This window comes from Anolis carolinensis, chromosome 2 (assembly GCF_035594765.1).
Source record: "Anolis carolinensis isolate JA03-04 chromosome 2, rAnoCar3.1.pri, whole genome shotgun sequence".
In the NCBI taxonomy this organism is placed as follows: Eukaryota; Metazoa; Chordata; class Lepidosauria; order Squamata; family Dactyloidae; genus Anolis; species Anolis carolinensis.
Window position 1 is genome coordinate 140,251,905 of NC_085842.1, and position 21,048 is coordinate 140,272,952.

The 21,048-nt window shown below is 40.0% G+C and overlaps 1 protein-coding gene across 5 annotated transcripts in view; it reads right to left on the minus strand.

The window, feature by feature from the left end:
- Positions 1–21,048, minus strand: part of myocd (myocardin) — a 296,181-nt gene that overhangs the window by 14,766 nt on the left and 260,367 nt on the right. For 3 of the 5 annotated variants that reach the window (XM_016991316.2, XM_062970675.1, XM_008104318.3), the window contains 6 exons: positions 18,325–18,390; positions 9,841–9,896; positions 8,214–8,289; positions 5,452–5,613; positions 3,113–3,288; positions 51–164 (listed from right to left, as the gene is read on the minus strand). In XM_016991316.2, coding sequence (XP_016846805.2) covers positions 51–164; positions 3,113–3,288; positions 5,452–5,613; positions 8,214–8,289; positions 9,841–9,896; positions 18,325–18,390 — 650 coding nt within the window. Of the gene's footprint in view, positions 1–50; positions 165–3,112; positions 3,289–5,451; positions 5,614–8,213; positions 8,290–9,840; positions 9,897–17,394; positions 17,444–18,324; positions 18,391–21,048 lie in introns of all 5 variants that reach the window. The other 2 variants (XM_016991317.2, XM_008104320.3) reach the window with 1 other exon arrangement.

The following is a 21,048-nucleotide window of genomic DNA, read 5'->3' on the forward strand; positions in this document are numbered from 1 at the left end:
GAGGGTAATCATTATTTTTATTCCAAGGAAGTGAAAGTATAGAATTATACCTTTGCAGATGTGGACATAGTGATAGGAGATGTCTGTTGCCCATTCAGCTGTTTTGGACTTTCTGGCTGGCTGTTCTGAAGAGATGTATTGTTTTCAGAGCCACAGAGATGTCCCTGAAATCAGAAATCCATTGGACAGGCAATTAATGATCCATCAGGATGTGTTTATTTAAAAACCCATTGAGAGGTTAAACTACTTGTTTACTTTTTTGGATGTTTATAAATTGTTCTTCATCCCAAGCTCTCAGGACATTAAACAATAAATGTGTAATAAATACAATAAAATATATTACAGAAAGTAAAGGCTGGAAAGATTTGCAGCTAACCTAATAGGCTAGGCAACCAGATGTTTTGACCTGGCTTCAAAATGGTTGCAAAGTTGATGTCAGTTTCAACTTTGTATAGGGGTTTTCATAGTAGGACCTAGTCATGTATCCAAATGTGTTCTCTTTAGGCCTCAGGATGATTCCAAAGTCAATTTCTGCGCCTGCTCTACCGTTTGAATCCAAACAGACTCCATGCCCAGTTTCAAGACAGTGGAACTCATCACATCACAGAAGGCTGGCTCCTCCCAATCTGTTCAAACGCCTCCCTATGTAACTTTTTAAAGAATCTAAATTGCACAGGGATGTAGCCTGGGAGTCTCAAACTCCTGTTCTCACAAGATTTCAGTTGATCTAAGAAATACTGATTTTACAATGACATGTAAAACAGTGCTTCAGCAACATATAACACAACAAACCCCAATTAGAATCCTGTGTGCAATTATTCTGTTTTTGCGACATTTTGCAGATGGATTCAAATGGATTATTGAAACAATAACACAAACGTCATGTGATAGGACCCATTCGGAATTGCATTCAAAGAGAAACAGAGTAAAACACTGTGTAATAAGGTCCTGACAATCAAATCAGAGAAGGTAAGCATTTTATATTGGACTGAGCTGATGCCACCAAGCAGCTCCTCCAAGGTACTGGGCTAATTAGCCTAGTAGCCTAAATCAATTGATAACAAGTGGTGAAAGGAAAGGACTGGGCTCTTGAACTACACCCTCTGGAACTTAAAATAGATTCAGTTTGCCAAATAATTAATTCAGACTCTTCAGTTATACACAATATAGTCATACATATTTTAACACACTAAAACCATCCTAGGAGGCTCCCAACTGAACAGTTTCCATCAAAATCCATTAGGATTTTCTGTTGGTAACGGCTCCCCTTTGTAGTATTTCTATATAACTGAGACCAATTGCATTTATCAGGCGGGTGTTATTAGGGAAACCAAATGGACGATTGTTGGGCTCCCTGCCATAAGTGCTTGGAAAATGATGGTGCCCTATGCCAAGTACACTCTGTAACAAAGCTGCTGGAATGGAGGAGGGCAATCTAAGCCAAGAATATGTCGTGTTCAGGTTAACAGTGGCCTGGGATCCTTAGCAGGACACCCCAGTGTTTTATGTAACCACAAGAGGTTGACCTCACAGCTGATTTCCTCCATTAGCAACGGCAACCTTAGAGAGATTTGGGTGGGGTGGGAGGGCATTGCAGCTAGTTACCCACAACTAGATCTTCTTCCACCCTTGGAAACAGGAATATTGGATGCTCAATAGAAAAAGAGAGGTTTCTTGATCAATCACAATCAGGCCCTGCAATCAGGCCCAGTGCAGTTGGCATCATGACTAGCTGGCATCATGATGTCACTGAAAACACTCTTATGGTTAGAGGGTATTTTAACTTTCCTCAGCTAATTGGGGGGGTTGTGGTTAAATCACTGTCCAGTCTGGTGCTGTACATACACCTGCCATTTCTGTTTCAAAGCCAACAACACCCTGCAGTTGGGAATCTTCTTTAACACTATAACCGAAAGTGCACTACTTCTCTTCAGTTCAAGCCCAGTCTTTGTGCAAATCACAAAATCTACCTATTAATCAGGCCAATTATTCTGAAGCTCATGTTTAGGGCTTGGTCAGGTGGAAACTGTAGAAAGCTGGATCCCAAAACAATTGACAAAATCTCAATCAGTGTTCTTGGCTAGACAGCCAGAAAGTCTGCCTGCTCACATGCTCTCTCCTTAACAAGTGTTGCAGTTATAAGATGTTGATATTGCCATTGTGGTCTTTCATAACTTGGCAGGAGGGCAAAAGTACCAAACGGAAGCAGGAGAGCAAATTCCTGACACTTTAATTCAATGGATCTCAACTTGTGGGTCCCCAGGTGTTTTGGCCTACAACTCCCAGAAATCCCAGCCCGTTTACCAGCTTATAGGATTTTTGGGAATTGAAGGCCAAAACATCTGGGGACCCACAGGTTGAGAAACACTGTTTTAATTGGAACCACATTTTACTAACTTAGACCTGACTTCTCTAAGTGTTATCTCATCTAAAATCCCATGTAAATCTGTTGAGAAAGAAGTGTTAACCATCATCTCAATGAAGGGTCAAAGCCTATAGGCAGCGGAGAGAACTACAAATACTATAGAACTATGCACTGCCATACTATGGACTTGCACTATAGACAAGAATAGTATGGCACTGTCTATTGTGTGAGTAACACTTCTGGGCCTGCCTTATACTGTTTCAGAAACAATTCAGATTATATCCTGCTATCTCAAATTTGGAAGAACTCAGACTTAAGCATATGTAAAGGTCTCCTTTGGGACTTTTTTGGTCTTGGCAGCAGCCTTCAAAACAGTCCTTTAGGCAAAGCAGCAGTGACATTCCATTCTACTCCAGTCTTACATGGGATCTTTAAGACAAGAGATTACCGAGAAGTATGACTTCTATGTATCCTGTCCTTCTAAGCAATTTTTTTTCTGAGAGTAAGATGTAAACTTCAAAAGTCAGAGGTTAATCAGGCTGAACATGGCTGAAATTTTTATCACTTACATCCACAATACTAATTTCCACTGTGTGTTTAGCTCTAAGCGAGTCTAATTATGCTTTCAAAATGTATTGGGTCATTTTCCTAATGTGGAGTTAAGACAACACTGCAGTCAATTTAAATTTCAATTGATCCAAAGTGTCATGAAACCAGGAGGGTTTACGGTTAGAAACACTGTTTTACCTGAGTTGACCCCGCTGCTGAGGGGAACACTGTTTCTGAAATTTTGGTTCCTGCTGCTGACTCTGTGGACTCTGGGGAATCCTCACTCTGGACCTGTTCTGGGGACATCCCATCATTGCTGCTGTCTTCTTCAAAAGCAAAGGCATCCGAAGATTTGGATAAGTTCTTCTGAGTACCTATGGAAAAAAGCAAGAAAGGAATGAAAGGAAGTACAGTCGGCTCTCCAAATCCATGGATTCTGTATCCATAGATTCAACCACCTGGAGCTCAAAAATATTTGTTAACAAAACTCTAAATGGTAAACCTTCATTTTGCCATTTTATACAAGGGACACTGTTTAATTATGTCATTGTATACAATAGGACTTTAACTTCCACAGATTTGGTATTCACAAGGGTTTCTGAGACTAAATGGATTATTAAAAGAAGAGTGTGTTTCAGGTAGTTTTCCAATAAACACACAAGCAAAAAATATGCAAAATAAGCATACATAATCTACAGAAAATCTACATATTTTCTTGCCCACCATAAATCAAAAAGGTCATTTATGAAGCTCAGAAGTACTCTATCTTAAGTGCAATCATGCAACAGTTTTAAAAGGCAAGGTTTAACTTAATTGCTTAACTGAAAATAGTCAGAAAAAGCCATGAATTGATGGTGAAATCCTAAAATTACATGCTAATAAAAATCTCAATTTAGCAATTGGAAGAAACTAAACACAAATACTTTGTTTTGAATCCAGAATTTTTTTCAGAACATGGGCATTTACCATAACATGGGCATAGATAAATCTTTGCTGGTGAATCAGTATCAAACTTTGTTAGCTGGAAATAGTTTTCCACTGGGATTTGATTCCTTACTTTCTGTAGACCTTTTAAAATATATATATTCATAATTTTTCTATACAGAATAAATTAGATGATATGTGACATTATGTGTATCTATGACAACCAGCTAACCCTAACAAGAGATATTTATTAAAGATTGAAATTAAAATATGGAAGAGAAAAAGAATTCTCCTGGGCAGACATAATTTATGGAGCCTCCGGTGACTCAGTGTGTTAAAGCGCTGAGCTGCTGAACTTGCAGACCGAAAGGTCCCAGGTTCAAACCCGGGGAGCGGAGTGAGCGCCCGCTGTTAGCTTCAGCTTCTGCCAACCTAACAGTTCGAAAACATGCAAATGTGAGTAGATCAATAGGTACCGCTCCGGCGGGAAGGTAACGGTGTTCCATGCAGTCATGCCGGCCACATGACCTTGGAGGTGTCTACAGACAATGCCGGCTCTTCGGCTTAGAAATGGAAATGAGCACCAACCCACAGAGTCAGACACGACTGGACTAACCGTCAGGGAAAACCTTTACCTTTACCTTTTAGACATAATTTGCCATCTTTTATTTTTATGATAGAATGTCACAATTCTGAAAAATATAGGACTTAATCCAATTTTTAGCTCTAAATGAAATGGACCCAATAAAACTATGGAATTTACATAAAGGCTGATTTAATGGGTCTGACTAAGACTAAAGAATCTAGCTGAATTTAGGCTGCAATTGGTACCCCATGTTTCAGTTTGTTTGAAAATAAAGAGTATTAGAAAATGGCAGTAGAGGGATGAAAATCTCTAATAAATTAAGCGAGAGTCAATCTCAAAGTCATATGCAGTGAAATAACTATCCAACACAATCCTGTCCATGCCTACGAATAAGTTACATTTGTGCTTACTTCCAGGGCAGTGGGTACTACAGCATAGCCTTCAATCCCACCTGGCAACATAACTTTGAAGAATGTCAGTAAAGAGAATGCTTCCTCAAATCAGTTTGCCTTAGACCAGATGATTTTTCCCTGCCACTCAACAGACTTGAGGAGCTCTGGAAAGTGTCTGGAAAGTGTTCCAGTGCAGTATCCTGCAATCTAGCAGGCAAAGGCGCTTGACCCTTGGCTTCTAGCGATAAGTAGAGTGCCGGGAAAGACAGGCTCTATCACAACCCCCCCTCCCCCCAAAGGACTGTAAGATGCAGGACAAATTGTGGAAGGAAGGAAGATGCCTGCTACACACTGTAATCTTTCCAGGACCATGTCTGGCTTTGATCAAGTGTCTTCCTGCTCAGCTAGAAAAGAGATATGCCGGATTTGTATGATGGTAGTGGTGGGGAGACAGGTCAATAATGAATGGCCCATGCTAGGATATTAGTATTCTGGTGGTATCTATGTTCTTTCATGAAATTACTCCAAAAGCATAGCTAGGTTGAAGAAAAACCTTACAATATACTATAATGATTCTCTTTCGTATGCTTTCTGTGTTGGCACAGAATTAAGAAGAGGTGCTTTTCCGGCTTTACCTTTGATAGCCTCCTTCACAGCAGAGTCCACAGGAATGATATTCTTCTCCACCAGCTCCAAAGGACCTGGCCTAAGAGCAATCTTTTCATTCAGATTGTCTGCAAGACGGGCTCTTTTCAGTTTCATCTGAGTAGCTTGAATTGACTCTTCTGCAGTTGAATCTGTACAGCCAACATTGAAAATATCAATCCTTGCACTAAGTGATCTCGCTGTGCTACAATATAAACTCAGTAGCCAACATTCTATTGTTAATCCCAATTAAAGTATACTTAGAGAACCAGAGGTTTTCATAGAATCATAGAATAATAGAATTGGAAGAGACTGCATGGGCCAGCTGGTCCAACCTCCTGCCATGCAGGAAAAACACAATCAAAGAGCTCCCAACAGATGGTCATCCAAATCTGTCCATAGAAGGGGCTTCCACCTCAATCTGAGGAAGAGTGCCACTGCTGAACAGGTCTTACATTCAGAAAGTTCTTCCTAATGCTTAGGTAGAATCTCCTCTCCTGTAATTTGAACTCATTGCTCTGAGTCCTAGTAGTAATAGTAGTAGTTGTAGATAATAATAATAATAATAATAATAATAATAATAATAATAATAACTACTACTACTACTACTTTATTTTTATACCACATAGGGACTCAGGGCGACTTACATGCGGGACCAAGCCCAGAGCAACAACAGTTTACCAAATTAAAACAGTTAAAAACATATAACAATCTAAGGTAATTAACAATGAAAAACAGCAGGGTAGAAAAACGTCATTAAAATGGATCACAAACAAATCTCAACAACCAGTAACCAGGAATATGGTGGGGATGATAAAACTTAAGGAGGGCTGGGTTCTGGACTTGTGAAAAAACAGACTTTAGGGCCAGGACAGGGGTAAAGTGCTGAATACAATTTATCAGTCAATTAGGGCTGGGCGTTCATGAGTAGGGGCCTAACTATCATTAAAAGTACACTGGAATATCCAGGTCTTCAGGTCCAAGTTTCAAGGGCTGCAGAAAACAAGCCTGCTCCCTCTTCCTTATGGCATCCTTTTACATACATGGATATCATGTCTCCTCTCAATCTTCTCTTCTGCAGGCTCAACACTCCCTCTTTTAAGCTGCTCCTTATAGGGCATGGTCTCCAGACCTTTGATCATTTTAGTTGCCCTCTGGAGACCTTCTAGCTTGTCAATATCTCTCTTGAATCGTGGTGCTCAGAATCTCGGCACATTGTTCCAGCAAATGATTCAAGGGACCACCAAGAACAGATCAACGCTTTTTTAAAAAAAATGAGGCTACATTTCGTATCGAGGTAGTTTATACCAGAGTTTAGAAGTATTACAATCACAGAATCACTTGGCTAACACAGTCAGTCAGTCAGCTGAGGAATTCTGTGAATTTTAGTGCAGTTTTTAAAAATACCAAATTCTGATGAAGATAAAGAGGACATATGCCATTCTTTTCCAAGATAATGAATCACGGTGCAGTTTGTACAGTAAGACAAAACATCTCCCATGACCCATACAGTTAAACCTGCTCTAAAGTTCCACATGTTAACTGCTATGAGCCACAAAGGGCAATAATGAATTGTTTGGTTTGTCCATATATGAACCTTTTTCACTGCTAATTTCATACTCATTCAATTTACACAGCATGCAAGGAGAAGTGACTTAACAACACAATTCAAGGATTTCCAACCTCTCCCCTTAATTACAGCATATCTGTGTCAGTATGGTTTCCACCTGGATCATGGACTAATGATTACTATGCACAAATTAGAAAGTAGGTATCTGAAAAACCTTGAAATATGAACTAGGGCCTTCATGAATCCTGTGTAGTTATGTTATTTTTTGGGTATAGCTACTACTTGGAGCTGCATTAGATCTCAAGAAATAATCTAGGGCCCAGAGCTAGTATGCATGCTATTGGTGTGCGAGTCTTCCCTACTACATTAATATGCCATTTGGCCTCCACTTCCTTCTTCTACACAAGAGCAGTCAGGAGTTTTCCAAGCATGGGGACACTGCTGTGCCCTAATATGTTCCAGCTGCTCTTGCACACCCAGAGGATGAGGGAGCAGCCTTTCTTCACAGATATTAACAGATATTTGAGGACAGAAGAGGTACCATTGTTGTGTAGAAATGCATAGTATATATTACAAACCCCGAAGGATCAGTACCCACAGTTGCATTTGACTACTTGCATTTGACAAAACATGTATCTCCAAAAATGTTTAGGCCCACCAGAAGTTACCACAGAGTTGTCTTCAATGGCTTAGCAAATTCTTAGCAAGGACACCTCTCTGGGAATTTTGTAGGTCCTCTGGGGTAAGTTTATGCTAACTTCTGTTAAAAATTGCTCATTTCAATAGTGTTCAATATTATCCAACGTTTCTTCCATAGTACATTTAGGAACGTATCCCCACAGATAAGGGGCTTGTATTGTATTTTCTTGCATCATGTCAGTCAACATTCATATGTCAGTGCAACCAAAGGTTATCTTGGTAAAAAAAACACCAACTAAGTCAAGGAGATATGCTTTTTTCCAGTTCTCCTGAAGCAGGGATATAAGAGCACCAGAGCTATTAGGAATTTGATTAACCCACTGCTTGCTGAAATATTTAGATAACATGCTAAATATTGTGAGAAATATTTTCCATAAATGTGTTGCAACAGGTAAAAGAAGCTTTCATGCCTACATCGGGGGAGAGAACAAGGACACAGACCGGTATCTATTACACACAAGAAAACAACTCTTTCCGTCTCACCCTTTAAAATGTGCATATCAACCAATTCAGAGTGCTCAGATCTGTTCCGGATCTTGTGCTTTAAAAAATCTTCAGCCTACAAAATATAACAACAAAGATGATTATTTCACCAGCTTACATGGAGAAATGTTTCTTTGAGAGGATGTACTATGACCTTAGGGAATTGGACCTGATGGTCCTTGTGGTCTCTTTCAACTCTGATTTTATGATCTGGTCAAACCATAGTAATTCATTTTGTGTTCTCTACCTGAAAAATATATGCAGCATTTAATCTGCATACTTAATATTTTCTGATTAGAGATTGACTACTGAAAAGGTGACTTTTATGTAAAGTGTCCTAGAATGTAAATTACATACAACTGCTTTGACAGGGAAATATATCAGTAAATACTGGCTTAGGATATGGACGACACCCAGTATGTCAGATTTTCATTATAAAATAGATAAAGTCTACTTCTCAACCCTGTGTACAAAGGTATACACAGGGTTAAGATGTATTGCCTTTTCATATAAGCAATTGTATTTTGTTTAAAGTCACAGTAATTACATTGATATAGTTTCATGTTACGTGTGAACAAACATGGTCAAACAGGTTTCCCATCAGGCACATTAAACTAAGCAGCTTGGAGATATTCTGGAATTGCCTCTCTCCATATTTTCAATAAAGGCTTAGAATACAGTTTTGCTCTCTGAACGAATCCAGTTTAAGGATTTTGACTCATATAATCCTTTTTTCTTCCAGGCAACCAGCCAGTGGAAGCCTTTGAAGAGAGACAGTGAGATATTAACCTATGCCTGAACATTGAAATATACAGCACTTCAAAGTTATTTCAGACTGCTTGAAGTCTCCTAAGCACATTAATTTTTCACAGGGAGCTATAGATCCTTCCTTATGTTACTCATGCTTGTTTTTTTGTTTTTTTGGAGGATGATCATGTAAAGTAATGAATCATAGGCACCCTCTGATATTCCCAATGCCCACATATAAACTTCTGCCACAGATTAACCCATCACTAGTTTTTACTATGAACAGAGAGATGAATGGAAAACAGACATCAAGTGAACTATACATTCCTATAAATTGGGAGCAGATTACAGAATTACAACTTCCATTTCTAATCAACTGAAGTCAAGCAATGTTTCAAGGATTTTACAAAGTTGCCATGTGCCACTGGGGAATGTACAGAGTGGAAAATGGAGACCCTCCAGTCTTTGTTGGATTGAAACACCCATTATCTCTCATCAGAAGACCCATCTCTAATTTACAGTGGGTGGCGATCTCCTCAGTGTGCTTCCAGCTACAACACCATAGTCTTTAACTACTATAACTTGTACGTACAATGACTTATACTTCTGCTCCATATAAATAACTCATTGACCTGACTCACTCAGAAAAAGCTGCTTCAAACAAACATAGACTTGTATCCTGTTAGCTAATTCTAATCAGAGTAGATATCACCTGCATTATTGAATAAGTAGGGATGGTGAATATGAATCGATTATGAATCTAGGTAACTGTGATTGTGAACTTCAGCCAAGTTTTCCGGAGTCCCTCAGCATTTTAGACAGATTGTTAACCAAAGTGGTGCCATTCTTTCCACCCACTCAGATGCCTACCCAGAGTTACCTTGGCTCTCTCCAAGCTCTTCTTTTGCTCATGAAAGGAAGAGGGGCTTTTCAGAGCTGCAAGCAGAAACAGACAGAGGCCAAGTGAGCATAGCACAAAACAGGCATATAATCATCAGCATCATCCCATGGTAACAAGGTTTAACAAAATTAGCCACAGACAATCAGCCAATTTCTTTGTTATGAATGGGGAAAAACCCACAGAAATTACCAGTCTCTGTCACAGGTCAGGTTGTGGCAGGACAAATGAGTGAGAATGCTGAGCAAAGACACAGATGACAACCTAAGCAGAGGGAAATTAGGGATCAGATGGAGATAGCTTAGATATTGTGGCTGACTTAAGAGAGAAATGTGTGGGCTAGTTGAGAAGCACAGCCTGTCCATTATCTGAACACATTCTGTGAGAAGCTCAAGAGATGACATGGGTGCATCTGCAAGCCTTGCACTTTAATCCTTAACACATGCCCTACTGATACAAATGCAATGGACTTCCACTCTAGCCCTTTTCACACTGCACAATTATAGCAGTTTGATGTTGTTTTAAATTGCCATGACTGTAGAATCCTGATGATTTCACATATCAGTGTCCTTCTGTGATGAAGATGGCTTCAAAGCACTGACAATTTTAAACAACGCGGCCTTAGTTGTTCTTACATTCCATATCCACAAGTCCTTATCCCAAAGGGCAAAAACCTCTTCTCCTTTTTGCACAAGGTCCCATTCACTGGTACCTAGGTGCAGGTGTGGTCCCATAACAGGAAAGCACACCAGTTTCCCCAGCCATGCAATTCCACAGCAGTGTCATACCTAGTTGCTTGCCTTTCCAAGCTGAGAATCAATTCAGATATATTCTCCTTAGTCTAAGAACTGCTATCTCTATTCTTTATCATAATAAATGGAAAACCACCACAACTCCAGGGGAAGTATGCATGCAAGATCCATACTGTCATGTAATGGGAGTACAGCCAATCTCGGTGGAGACAAAATTCCAGAAGACACAAACCCATCACTGTGCAACCGTGAAACAACAGGTACATGAAATAACAGCTTCTTGTGAGATGGTGAAGTCTTTTAATTGTGCAATGTTGGGGAAAAATTAAAAGGGGAAGTGAAGAAGAAGGGCAACGCATGGGTTGAGAGGAGACAGCTAGCAGCGGTGCAGTAAGACAGATCTGCATTATTTTATTAAATACATTTGGGGGGGGGGGGGGGTTAACAACAGGAATATGATAGACAGAATGGCAATCCAGTGCTCCTCCAGAAATCTATGAACATGGGTTTGTACCAGTAGAACCTGTTTTCTGATCAGGTGTCATAAGGTCCTTAAACTCACTCCGGCTAAGAATCCTAAATATCTGTCAAAACTACAAAACTCAGGACTCCATAGGCCCCTGTCATGTTAAAGTGGTATTGAAGTACAGTAGAGTCTCACTTATCCAAGCTAAACGTGCCGGCAGAAGCTTGGATAAGCGAATATCTTGGATAATAAGGAGGGATTAAGGAAAAGCCTATTAAACATCAAATTAGGTTATGATTTTACAAATTAAACACCAAAACATCATGTTATACAACAAATTTGATAGAAAAAGTAGTTCAATACGCAGTAATGTTATGTTGTAATTACTGTATTTACGAATTTAGCACCAAAACATCATGATATATTGAAAACATTGACTACAAAAATGGCTTGGATTATCCAGAGGCTTGGATAAGCGAGGCTTGGATAAGTGAACTCTACTGTACTCTAAATGAAGAGTGTAAAAGATATTTTAGAGTGAGCAATATGATATATTTCGTAATAATAATTACCAGCGAGTTTCTCCTATGATCAGGAGCACAGCTTGCAATATTATATCTGTGGACCACAATTCTCAGAATCCCTCAGACAGCACGGGCTGTATTCCTGCTGGCTGAGGGTCTCTGAGACCTATCATCCAATACAATAAGAAATCCAAGTTCTGGTCTAGAGGATACACTAGCAAAACTTTAAATTGATGCATATCTATGCCACATTAATGTTAGCACATGCGGAAGGACAACCCACAAAGTATTTTCTTTATGCCCCCAAAGCGTTCCCCAAATCTTCAAGCCATGAGCCCTTTCTTTCTTCTGCTCCATCCATAAGTATGCTTCCTTTTCCTCAGCATCAGCGAGTTTCCAGAATGTCTCTACTCAGTTTTAGCAGTGTTTATTCTCTGAACCAAACCTGGTTATGTTTTAAGGGCACATGGGGTATGCACTGCATCTCTGTGTTTTGTGAGCAATGACATGCTGCATCTTTCTGTGGGACCCATGTCAGGGATGGCTAAGCTACACCCCCTCAGCATCAGAAAACCATTATTTGTCTTTATGGCTAAAAAACAACACTTTCAGACCACTCACACTGCAAAAATCAGTGTGGATAAGTCAACAAGTGACTTGAAGGTACATACATACACAAAATCCTAAATTTCCATAAGTATATCTAGACTAGAAGCTGAAGTTATTTGAGAAACAGGTTCAGATCTATTTCCTGCTATATTGTGTATTAGGACTGGTTATTTTCTCAAAAAGAAACTTCCACCATAAATCCCTTCATTTTCTTAACACAGAGTCACCATAGAGACTTAAGTTCCAAGATAAGAGAAGACAGGTTGGGAGCATGATGGCATGCTTGTAGGTACTCTTTATCAACAGGAATAAATGACCCATATGGTATTACAGGTTCCGTGAAGATGTCCTGTTACATACCACTTAGCATAGTTGGGCTTCAATTTCTCGCCCATTTCTGAATCTTGCTATGCATACTATACTTCATGGATTAAAGAAAGACATGACAGCAAAGCTGTGCTAAAGCTTGGGGAACATTTTCACTGTTGAATTGTAGCTTAGTTATTTATACAACGATTGTTGTACAGAATCCAAGAATAAAGATTGTGGAGTAAGGTCTCACTTTTCGTAACTGTCAAATTATTTTTGTTAGTTTTCAATGCATAAAATGTGACTAGAAGCACAGTCAAAATGAAATCTAGAACATCAGAGGTTGAGAGTGTCATATTTTGAGGTATGACATCTGTAGGTTTCTACATTTCCCCTCAACAGAACATAATAAAGACAAAACAACAAAAAGTGCTTTTAACTAATGACTGCTCCAGTCCCTGCATGCCGATTGTTACCTCCCTTCACTAAATAGATTTGTTGTCAGACTTATGAGTCATTTTGCATTGACGCAATTGGATGAACTAATTTATTATTTGCCTCCTGCAGTTAACTGGATTCTGACACAGGATACATATTTGTTTTGAAGATGACACAAATTCTGCACAGCAACTTAGGAGGACGCTAAATAGGCCAAAAAAGAGAGGAGTGAGCAAAGACAGCATCTAGGACAGGATCCAAGGCAGTAAGAAATGGGGCAAGACAACTAGGGAAAAGCAAGATGAGGTGTAAAATAGATTCTGGTAAATTTTAAAGATAAAAATCTCCTTTGAGCCTTAAGATATTGCAAAAAGATCAATAGAAACTGATGCACCAGTGCAAAATCTTGGTGTCTAGCCACTGGCATAGAGAGAAATGTGTTGAATAAACTGCAGATTTAAAAAATGAGCAAAAAAGAAAAGAAAATCAAAATCAACACTCCATATAGTCCAGTTCATACAAATTACAGAAAGCTAAAGTTATGCATATTCCATGCCATGGGATGACGAACACAAGGATTTCTAGAGGCTGCTCCACGTGAAACCAAAAACAATCACATCACTTGGTAGAGCCTCACTTGAATATTTATAGATGTCTCCCATTTCAATTCAAAACTGAGACCTTGTGGATGCCATGGCTTCAACAACATGTCAGTTTTTTTTCTCACCCATTCAAAATTGTCTTTGCAAATATTTGCCTGATGAAGGGATCTGGAGCCCCCCAAAGCTGTCATTCTGGATAACCGAATAAAAGTATTATGCTAACAGAGATTGAGGATTTTTTCATGCAGCCAACATGGCTAGTTTGCTCTTTGCCGTGAAGAATTATGTGGAAGGAAGGAAGGAAGGAAGGAAGGAAGGAAGGAAGGAAGGAAGGAAGGAAGGAAGGAAGGAAGGAAGGAAGGAAGGAAGGAAGGACGGACGGAAGGGGATAGTAGAGGATCATCTAACACAGTATGCATTTGGCATTGGCCAAATGTGGCAGCTCTTCTTTGTGCTGGCAACAATGGACATTTAAATTGGAAGTTACAATGCCAGGTCAAAAGGGAGAAGCACATATGGTATATGCCAAAGGCCCTACTACTGAGTGTCTGTTGATTCACAGTTCACAGGGGTTATTGTTTTGCTATTGTTTTGTGAGGAAAACTATTGCATGTCTGTTATTATGGTCAAATAAATATTGTTTTCACAGAGAAATGTAACCAGAAAGCTAGTAATTCTATGCTACAATTTCATAAGGCACATACATCATATGGTTTTAAACCTTTTTAGCTTAAAAGACTGACATGAGGAGGAGGAGGGTTACAAAGAGTTTTACCATGGCAGCAGAGAAGTTTAACAACCATATGATGTTCTAGATCCATTTCAACCTGGCTTGGCTGGGACATGGCGTTGGTCACAGACAGCTGGATAGAGGGTGTGTAACCTTGCTGGTCCTCCTGGACCTCTCAGCAGCTTTCAGTACGATCAACCATAGAATCATTCTGAAGAGACTTGTAGGGATGGGACTGGGAAACACTGTATTGCAGTGATTCTGGTCTCTCCTTTCTGGCCACCTTCAGAAGGTGATGTTGGGGTGTCCTGCTCGGCCCCATGGCCTGTGAATTGTGGGGTCCTGCAGGTCTCATATTTATTCCCAATGTTATTTAACATCTACATGCAAATGTTGGGAAATATCATCCAGAGTTTTGGAGTTTGGTATCATATGTATGCGGATGATGCTCAGCTCTACTACTCCTTTCCAGCGGATGCCAAGGAGGCTATCCCATACCTGAACTGATGCCTGGGGTCAGTAATGGACTTGATGAGGGTAAACCAGGTTCTCAGTTTGGGACTGATTCTGGATTCCGCCTTAAATCTGGAAGCCCAGGTGGAGGTGGTGACCAGGACTGCCTTTGCACAACTAAAACATGTGTGCCCGCTGCGCCTGTTTCTGGAGAAATCTGACTTAGCCACCATGGTACACGCACTGGTTACATCCCGACTGGACTACTGTATTGCACTCTATATGGATCTGCCCTTGAAAAGTGTTCAGAAACTCCAATGTGTCCAGGGAACAGCAGCCAGGTTACTTACACTCCACTGTTGAAACAGCTCCACTGGCTCCCTGGACACATTGGAGTTTTCTGAACACTTTTCAAGGGCAGATCCATATAGAGTGCAATACAGTAGTCCAGTCGGGATGTAACCAGTGCGTGTACCATGGTGGCTAAGTCAGATTTCTCCAGAAACAGGCGCAGCACCTTGAATTGGACCCGAAAATGAATCGGGAGCCAGTGGAGCTGTTTCAACAGTGGAGTGATGTGTTCCCTGAAATCAGATTTAAGGCGGAATCCAGAATCAGTCCCAAATTGAGAACCTGGGATTTCAGGGGGAGTGTGACCACGTCCAGCTCAAGTTGTAACCCTATTCCTGAATCGGTCTTATGCAAGACCAACAGTACTTCCATCTTGCATAAGACTGATTCAGGAATAGGGTTATAAAGCACTACATGACTTAGGTCCAGGTTACTTGAGACACGTTGTCCCCTTATACAGGCCAGGTAGACCTCTAAGGTCTAACAAGGAGATCCTTATCTCGACACAGTCCCTAGCCAACATGCACTTAAAAATCACTAGAGAAAGTAAATTGTGGAACTCGCTACCAGAAGAAATTAGATTGGTTCCCACCTTCATGACATTTACGAAAGGCGTGAAGACTTTCCTCTTCAAAGCAGCTTTTAACTGAAGCCAGGCACTTATGGATACGGGGAATTTTAGACTGATTTTAACTTTTAATGTTTAATAATACGGAAGGTTTTGGGGGACTATTGAACCTCTATTACTTGTTTGATTACGTTTTTTAATTATTTGTATGCATGTTTTTAAATATGTTGTGAGCTGCCTTGGGTCCATCCTGGAGAAAGTCGGGATAGAAATCTCCTTAATAAATAAATAAATGATTTGCCAGCATAAAAATTACCTTTTGCATATTAAATGATGGCAAGTAATTAGAAATACTTGTGCCTCATAATCTTAGTTAATTATTCAGATGACTTTTAGTTCACTTATTGATTAAATCTGTTCACATTTGTGAACCACCAGGAAAAAAACCAATAGTTCTAAATAGCTTCTGACATTTTCAACAATGTCACAGTAGGCATTATCCTAGAATACACATCCTGGTTCCTCTCTCATACAGAACTGAATTACTCTTTTCAGATACTCCTTTCCATTTGCAGCCTCGACTAATAATTGTGGGAGCCCATCTATGGCTCTGAGGTATTTCATTTCTGCTCATCTTATATGTGGTGTGCGCAATCGTTTCCAGTCCAGCTTCACAGCCATTTAGCATCAACCATCTCACATTCCCGGCCATTGGCTGAACAAATTGGATGAGTTTGAGTGTAAATCTCAACTTTTTTCAATAATGGGCATTATTGCCAATGAATACGTAGATGAATTTCTGACATCTATTCCCACAATACTGTAATTTTAAAGGTGCTCAACACAATTTCAGTTGTTACATTTCCCTAGAGAGATTTATTAAAAGCATATCAAGACAGAAAATGACTAAATACTTTTGATAAATTTAATGCATATATATATATAATATATATATATAGGTAGTCTGACCAAACCAATCTCCCCTCCACCCTGGAAAACCTAAAGAATTGTTGAATTCTTTTTTGTATGCTTTAGAAAATCTAAGTAAGGAAATGTCATTGCTTTTATTTTAGCTGTGATGAACCACTAAAATGAACAGTTTTGAACTCCAAGAGAGCAGTGAGATGAAGGTGTGTTGTTCAAGTCTTGAAAGATGGTGTAGACCTTCTTGCATCTGGGGCCTAAACCAAAGGCTGTTATTCTTGTTTCCATAGACCTTGTCATTTTCTCTCCTCACCTTTTCTTTGAGAAACAAAATGCCTTTTAGGGGGTAAACCAAATACTTTTATGGGGTGTCCGATCATCCCTTGACAGTTGGCAAACACCAATGACACCTCATTTTTGTAGAACATGACAGCCTGTTCTGATAATGGGATAGAAAGAAAACTGCCAAGAACTTTGGGCAACACATTAAATAAACAGTCTGTGTGGATCCACTTGACAATGCTACACATGCTGTACCTGTTCCACATACACTGAAATGCCCTCTGAAAATGCCAAACTGCTGCATGCACCCTTGTCTGGAAGCAACAGGCATTCCATGCCAGCAATGTAGAACATTTATTTGCAGGAGGTGGTCTTAAGAGGGAAGCAATAGCAGAAGTTAACATCATGCTGCGCCCAACAAAGTTTTAGGTAGTCACTGTGTGTGGCTCAAGGATCGGTGTGCTTCAGCAAGGAGAGTGCATGGGCTGGGAGACCTGGATTCAGATACTAGTTTGACCATGGACTCACTGGGTGGCCTTGGGAAAGCTGTTATCTCTTTCAGTCTCAGTTTCCCCATCTGCAAAACATTGGAATAAGAATGACCCACCTCATTGGGGTTCTGCAAGGTACCCTATGCCCTTCACAACCTGGCCATACAAAGGATACATTATAATATATCCCAAACCTCTTAATCTGTGGATCTTGATCCCAAATGGGATCCCCTGAGCTCAATGTTGGGGTCCAGAAAAAATTGGCAACTGTAAAAGTTTTCTGGACATCATCTAGGGCTGCACCATTGTGCAGTGTTTACAGTGAGCAATGCAGAAAATGTTTCAGCTCTACTTCATAAAAAAGGAAAATTGGCCTATTTAGCAAGCATTCCAAATGCTGATTTGTTATCAGTTAATGTTTGATTTTTTATACCTATTTTATTATCTATATACCCGGGGTCAGATAAAATATTTTGGGCAGAAAAGAGTGGAAAAGTTTAAGAAGCCCTGATCTACCTAACCTCTCAAGGCTCTTCTAAGAAGTCTGTTGGCTCAAAAAAAAATCTTAAACTTTGTGTCTCAGGAAATCTGCTAGATTTGCTACAAATTGATTAAGTGGGGCAAAAATCCCATGCACTCTTTAGTGCTGAACTTGCTGTTCTGCTTAATCAACTGATTACCTTCATACCACAAAGAAAGAATAGTTGCTGCTGCATTACAACTTTTTCAGGATAAGGATTGTGGAAGAAGAACAATCTCTGCCACATTTTTTCTTACTGGCAAAAGGAGACAACATAGGTCCAGAGCTGTTTGCTACAATGATGTACCTACAAAGGCCTGCCTTGGTTTTCAGAAATCACCACGAAGGGTGCAATGTCTTTATCAGAGGTGGGTGACCGGGCCCTCTGATGAGGTTGCATGGGCCTGTTGGTGCAGTAGAGATAAGATGAGAAAGCAAAATACTCACGTGGCATGATTCCCTGGTTGGTGAGCTGTTCTCTGCTTCTTCGCTGCTGCAGCCGCAACTGTAAAACTGGGAGAGAGTGCATCTTTCAGGAAGGGAACGCTTTAACTTTTGCCACAAATAACTCTGAGACGCTGCTGTTACAGAGGGAAGGTTTAGAGCTCTATCACATGCAGAAAGGAATCACCCTCGTATAACGGCAGTGTGGATCTTTCCTATTAGTGGAATGCAGTTTTCTTATTCTCTGACTAAAACTAAGCCAATTAACCTGAAGTTTGGTCAAATGATTATTTCCCTTTGCCCACTCTCTCCTTTTTCTCTCACTCTCTCTCGCACACGCACACCAACACACTGTAAAACTTTACAGCACAATAGGGAGACACAATGGGTGAATTTATCACATTTTGCAGAGTGGCAGAAAAGTTACAAAAATATGCTGAGCTATTTTAAACACATTCCTTATTAACATTAAGAATTAATGCTTCTGTTTCGCTAGTAACAGTCAACTCTAAAGGGTGGTGGTTACTCATAGTATTCAGAGGTGAAGGAAGAGATACCTTCCCTCCCATTTTTAGTAGTAATTTATATTTTAGAGTTCATGAAGAAGAGTTCAAAAAGGAGTTACAAAAACTGATTCTAGTCCAGAAAACTGAAATGTAATTCTATTGCATTTAGCAATAACAGGAATAAGATAACCTTGATCTGTATACATTTTAACATCAAGAAACAAACAAAAATGAAATTGTGATTGGGCCCTCAGTATCCCTAGGATTTGCCCCCACCTGTGAGTGCCAAAATCTATGGATGCAGAAGTCCCATTATATCTAAAAACATAGTAAAATGGTGTTCCCTATATAAAATGGCAAATCAGAGGTTTCGTTTTTAGGTTTGTTTGTTTTTTTAATCAGCTATGGATAGTTGAATCTGTAGATACAGAATCCGTGGCTACAGAGTGCTGACTAAATACGTATTTCTTCTGTGAGGCCAATCCAGAATGCAAAGTGCTGGACCAAACACAAGTCAAACTGACCCGAGGAATAACAGAATACGTTCTAATGTTCAGTGCTCACATATCCAATCAGCCTTCCTCATAAAGAAAACTGTAGGGTTAAGCATAAATAGTACAGCAAGCAAACTATTGATTGACTATGGTTGAGGAATGAAACAGATTCTCTCAAACTTGGGCTCTTTCAATGACAGAGTTGTTGTGGCTCAAAATGGAAAGTTGTCCTAGAATAATGGACTATCTTACACAGGAGCCCCAACTCTACCTTGAAGAACTTCAGTCTTGAAGCCTCAGTACCATCTATCCCCTCTTTGACTAGTTCTGCCCTTATGAGAAGGACAAACGCAAAACAGTGAACATCCAGCTTTTTCCCACTTGCTCTCATAATGGCACATCATAAGCTTGCCTAGAAGGTCAAAAGGAAAACATTATCATCATAGCTATGAAATCTTGCTTTATTCGTACTGAAATTTACTTTCTTATGACCAAAATGATTCAGCCTAAAAGCTGATATGCTGGTGACATGATAGCTGACTACATTATTATGATGGTCATTAGAAAGAATTTAAATTGCCTCCCATATAATGACTTCAGTTTATAGACATGTCCTTAATGTAGGATGAGGACAGAGCTTGTTCCTTAGTATCAGTGGTTATCTCCCTACGATAGGTTTTTAAATGCCAGTTTCCCCCATATATTCTGAATATATCTTTATTCAGAAACATATTATGACCTTATCACATTGCCAAATTTCCCAGTCGTAAAACACTTTGCCAACACAGCCAGCGCAGACCCCGCCGAATATCATCACATGATGCGCAGCTACTTCCGGCGGGGCTCCATGCTGGCTGCATTAGCGAAGTGTTTTAAGACTGGGAACTCTGAACATGGGAGACTACCTGTGTTCAGACTGAAAATGCTGTGGACAGGGTGGGAGCAAGAAAGATACGATTTCTAGCATGTGATGGGCAAGTGAGTGATGCGGCCGATGCAGGGCACTAGGTGAAGGATTCGTCCCGCTGCCCTACAATTTGCCCCACTGCCCTATGCATTCCCCATATTGAAGACCTCCATGTGATATAAATAATAAATAATAAAACGTTATTTATGTTCTACCTTATCTCCCCCAGGGGACTCGGGGGGGGGGGGGTCCTTGGTAACACACATTCTAGTCTGCATAGATTTCTAACATGCTGCAGTAATTTAGTGCACAATATAGAACAAACGAACAAAAGAGGGGAAGGGAGTTAAATGGATTGAAAATTACCATGACAGAAATGTTAAAGCAAATCCATGTAGGCCAGTGAAGGATATGGAGCTCTGTCCTTTTCAACAAAGCCAGGTCTTGTTTGGAGTAATGGATGAAAAAATCCTTCCACTTCCACAAACCATCTTGAAGAAGTGAGTTCTGGAGACAAATGGCTTCCTTGGTGCACCAACACCCTCTTGAAAACCTCTCATGGTTTGTTTATGCCTGTGCAGGCTTAGCACTATCGAGGGATTAAAGCATCTGTTTGCATGCTGCTTTAATCAGAACTAGTCAAGGAACTTGTTGCATACTTAAGTGATGTCACTTCATGGGAGGAAAGACAGCAAGAGCGTGCCGGGGAAGATAGTAGTTTTCCAAGGGCCTGGGCTTTACGGAAAATGTGGACTGTTTCATGCAGTCTTAGGTACCAGATACAAAGCTCCCACACCATTAAAAAAACACACTGCACATA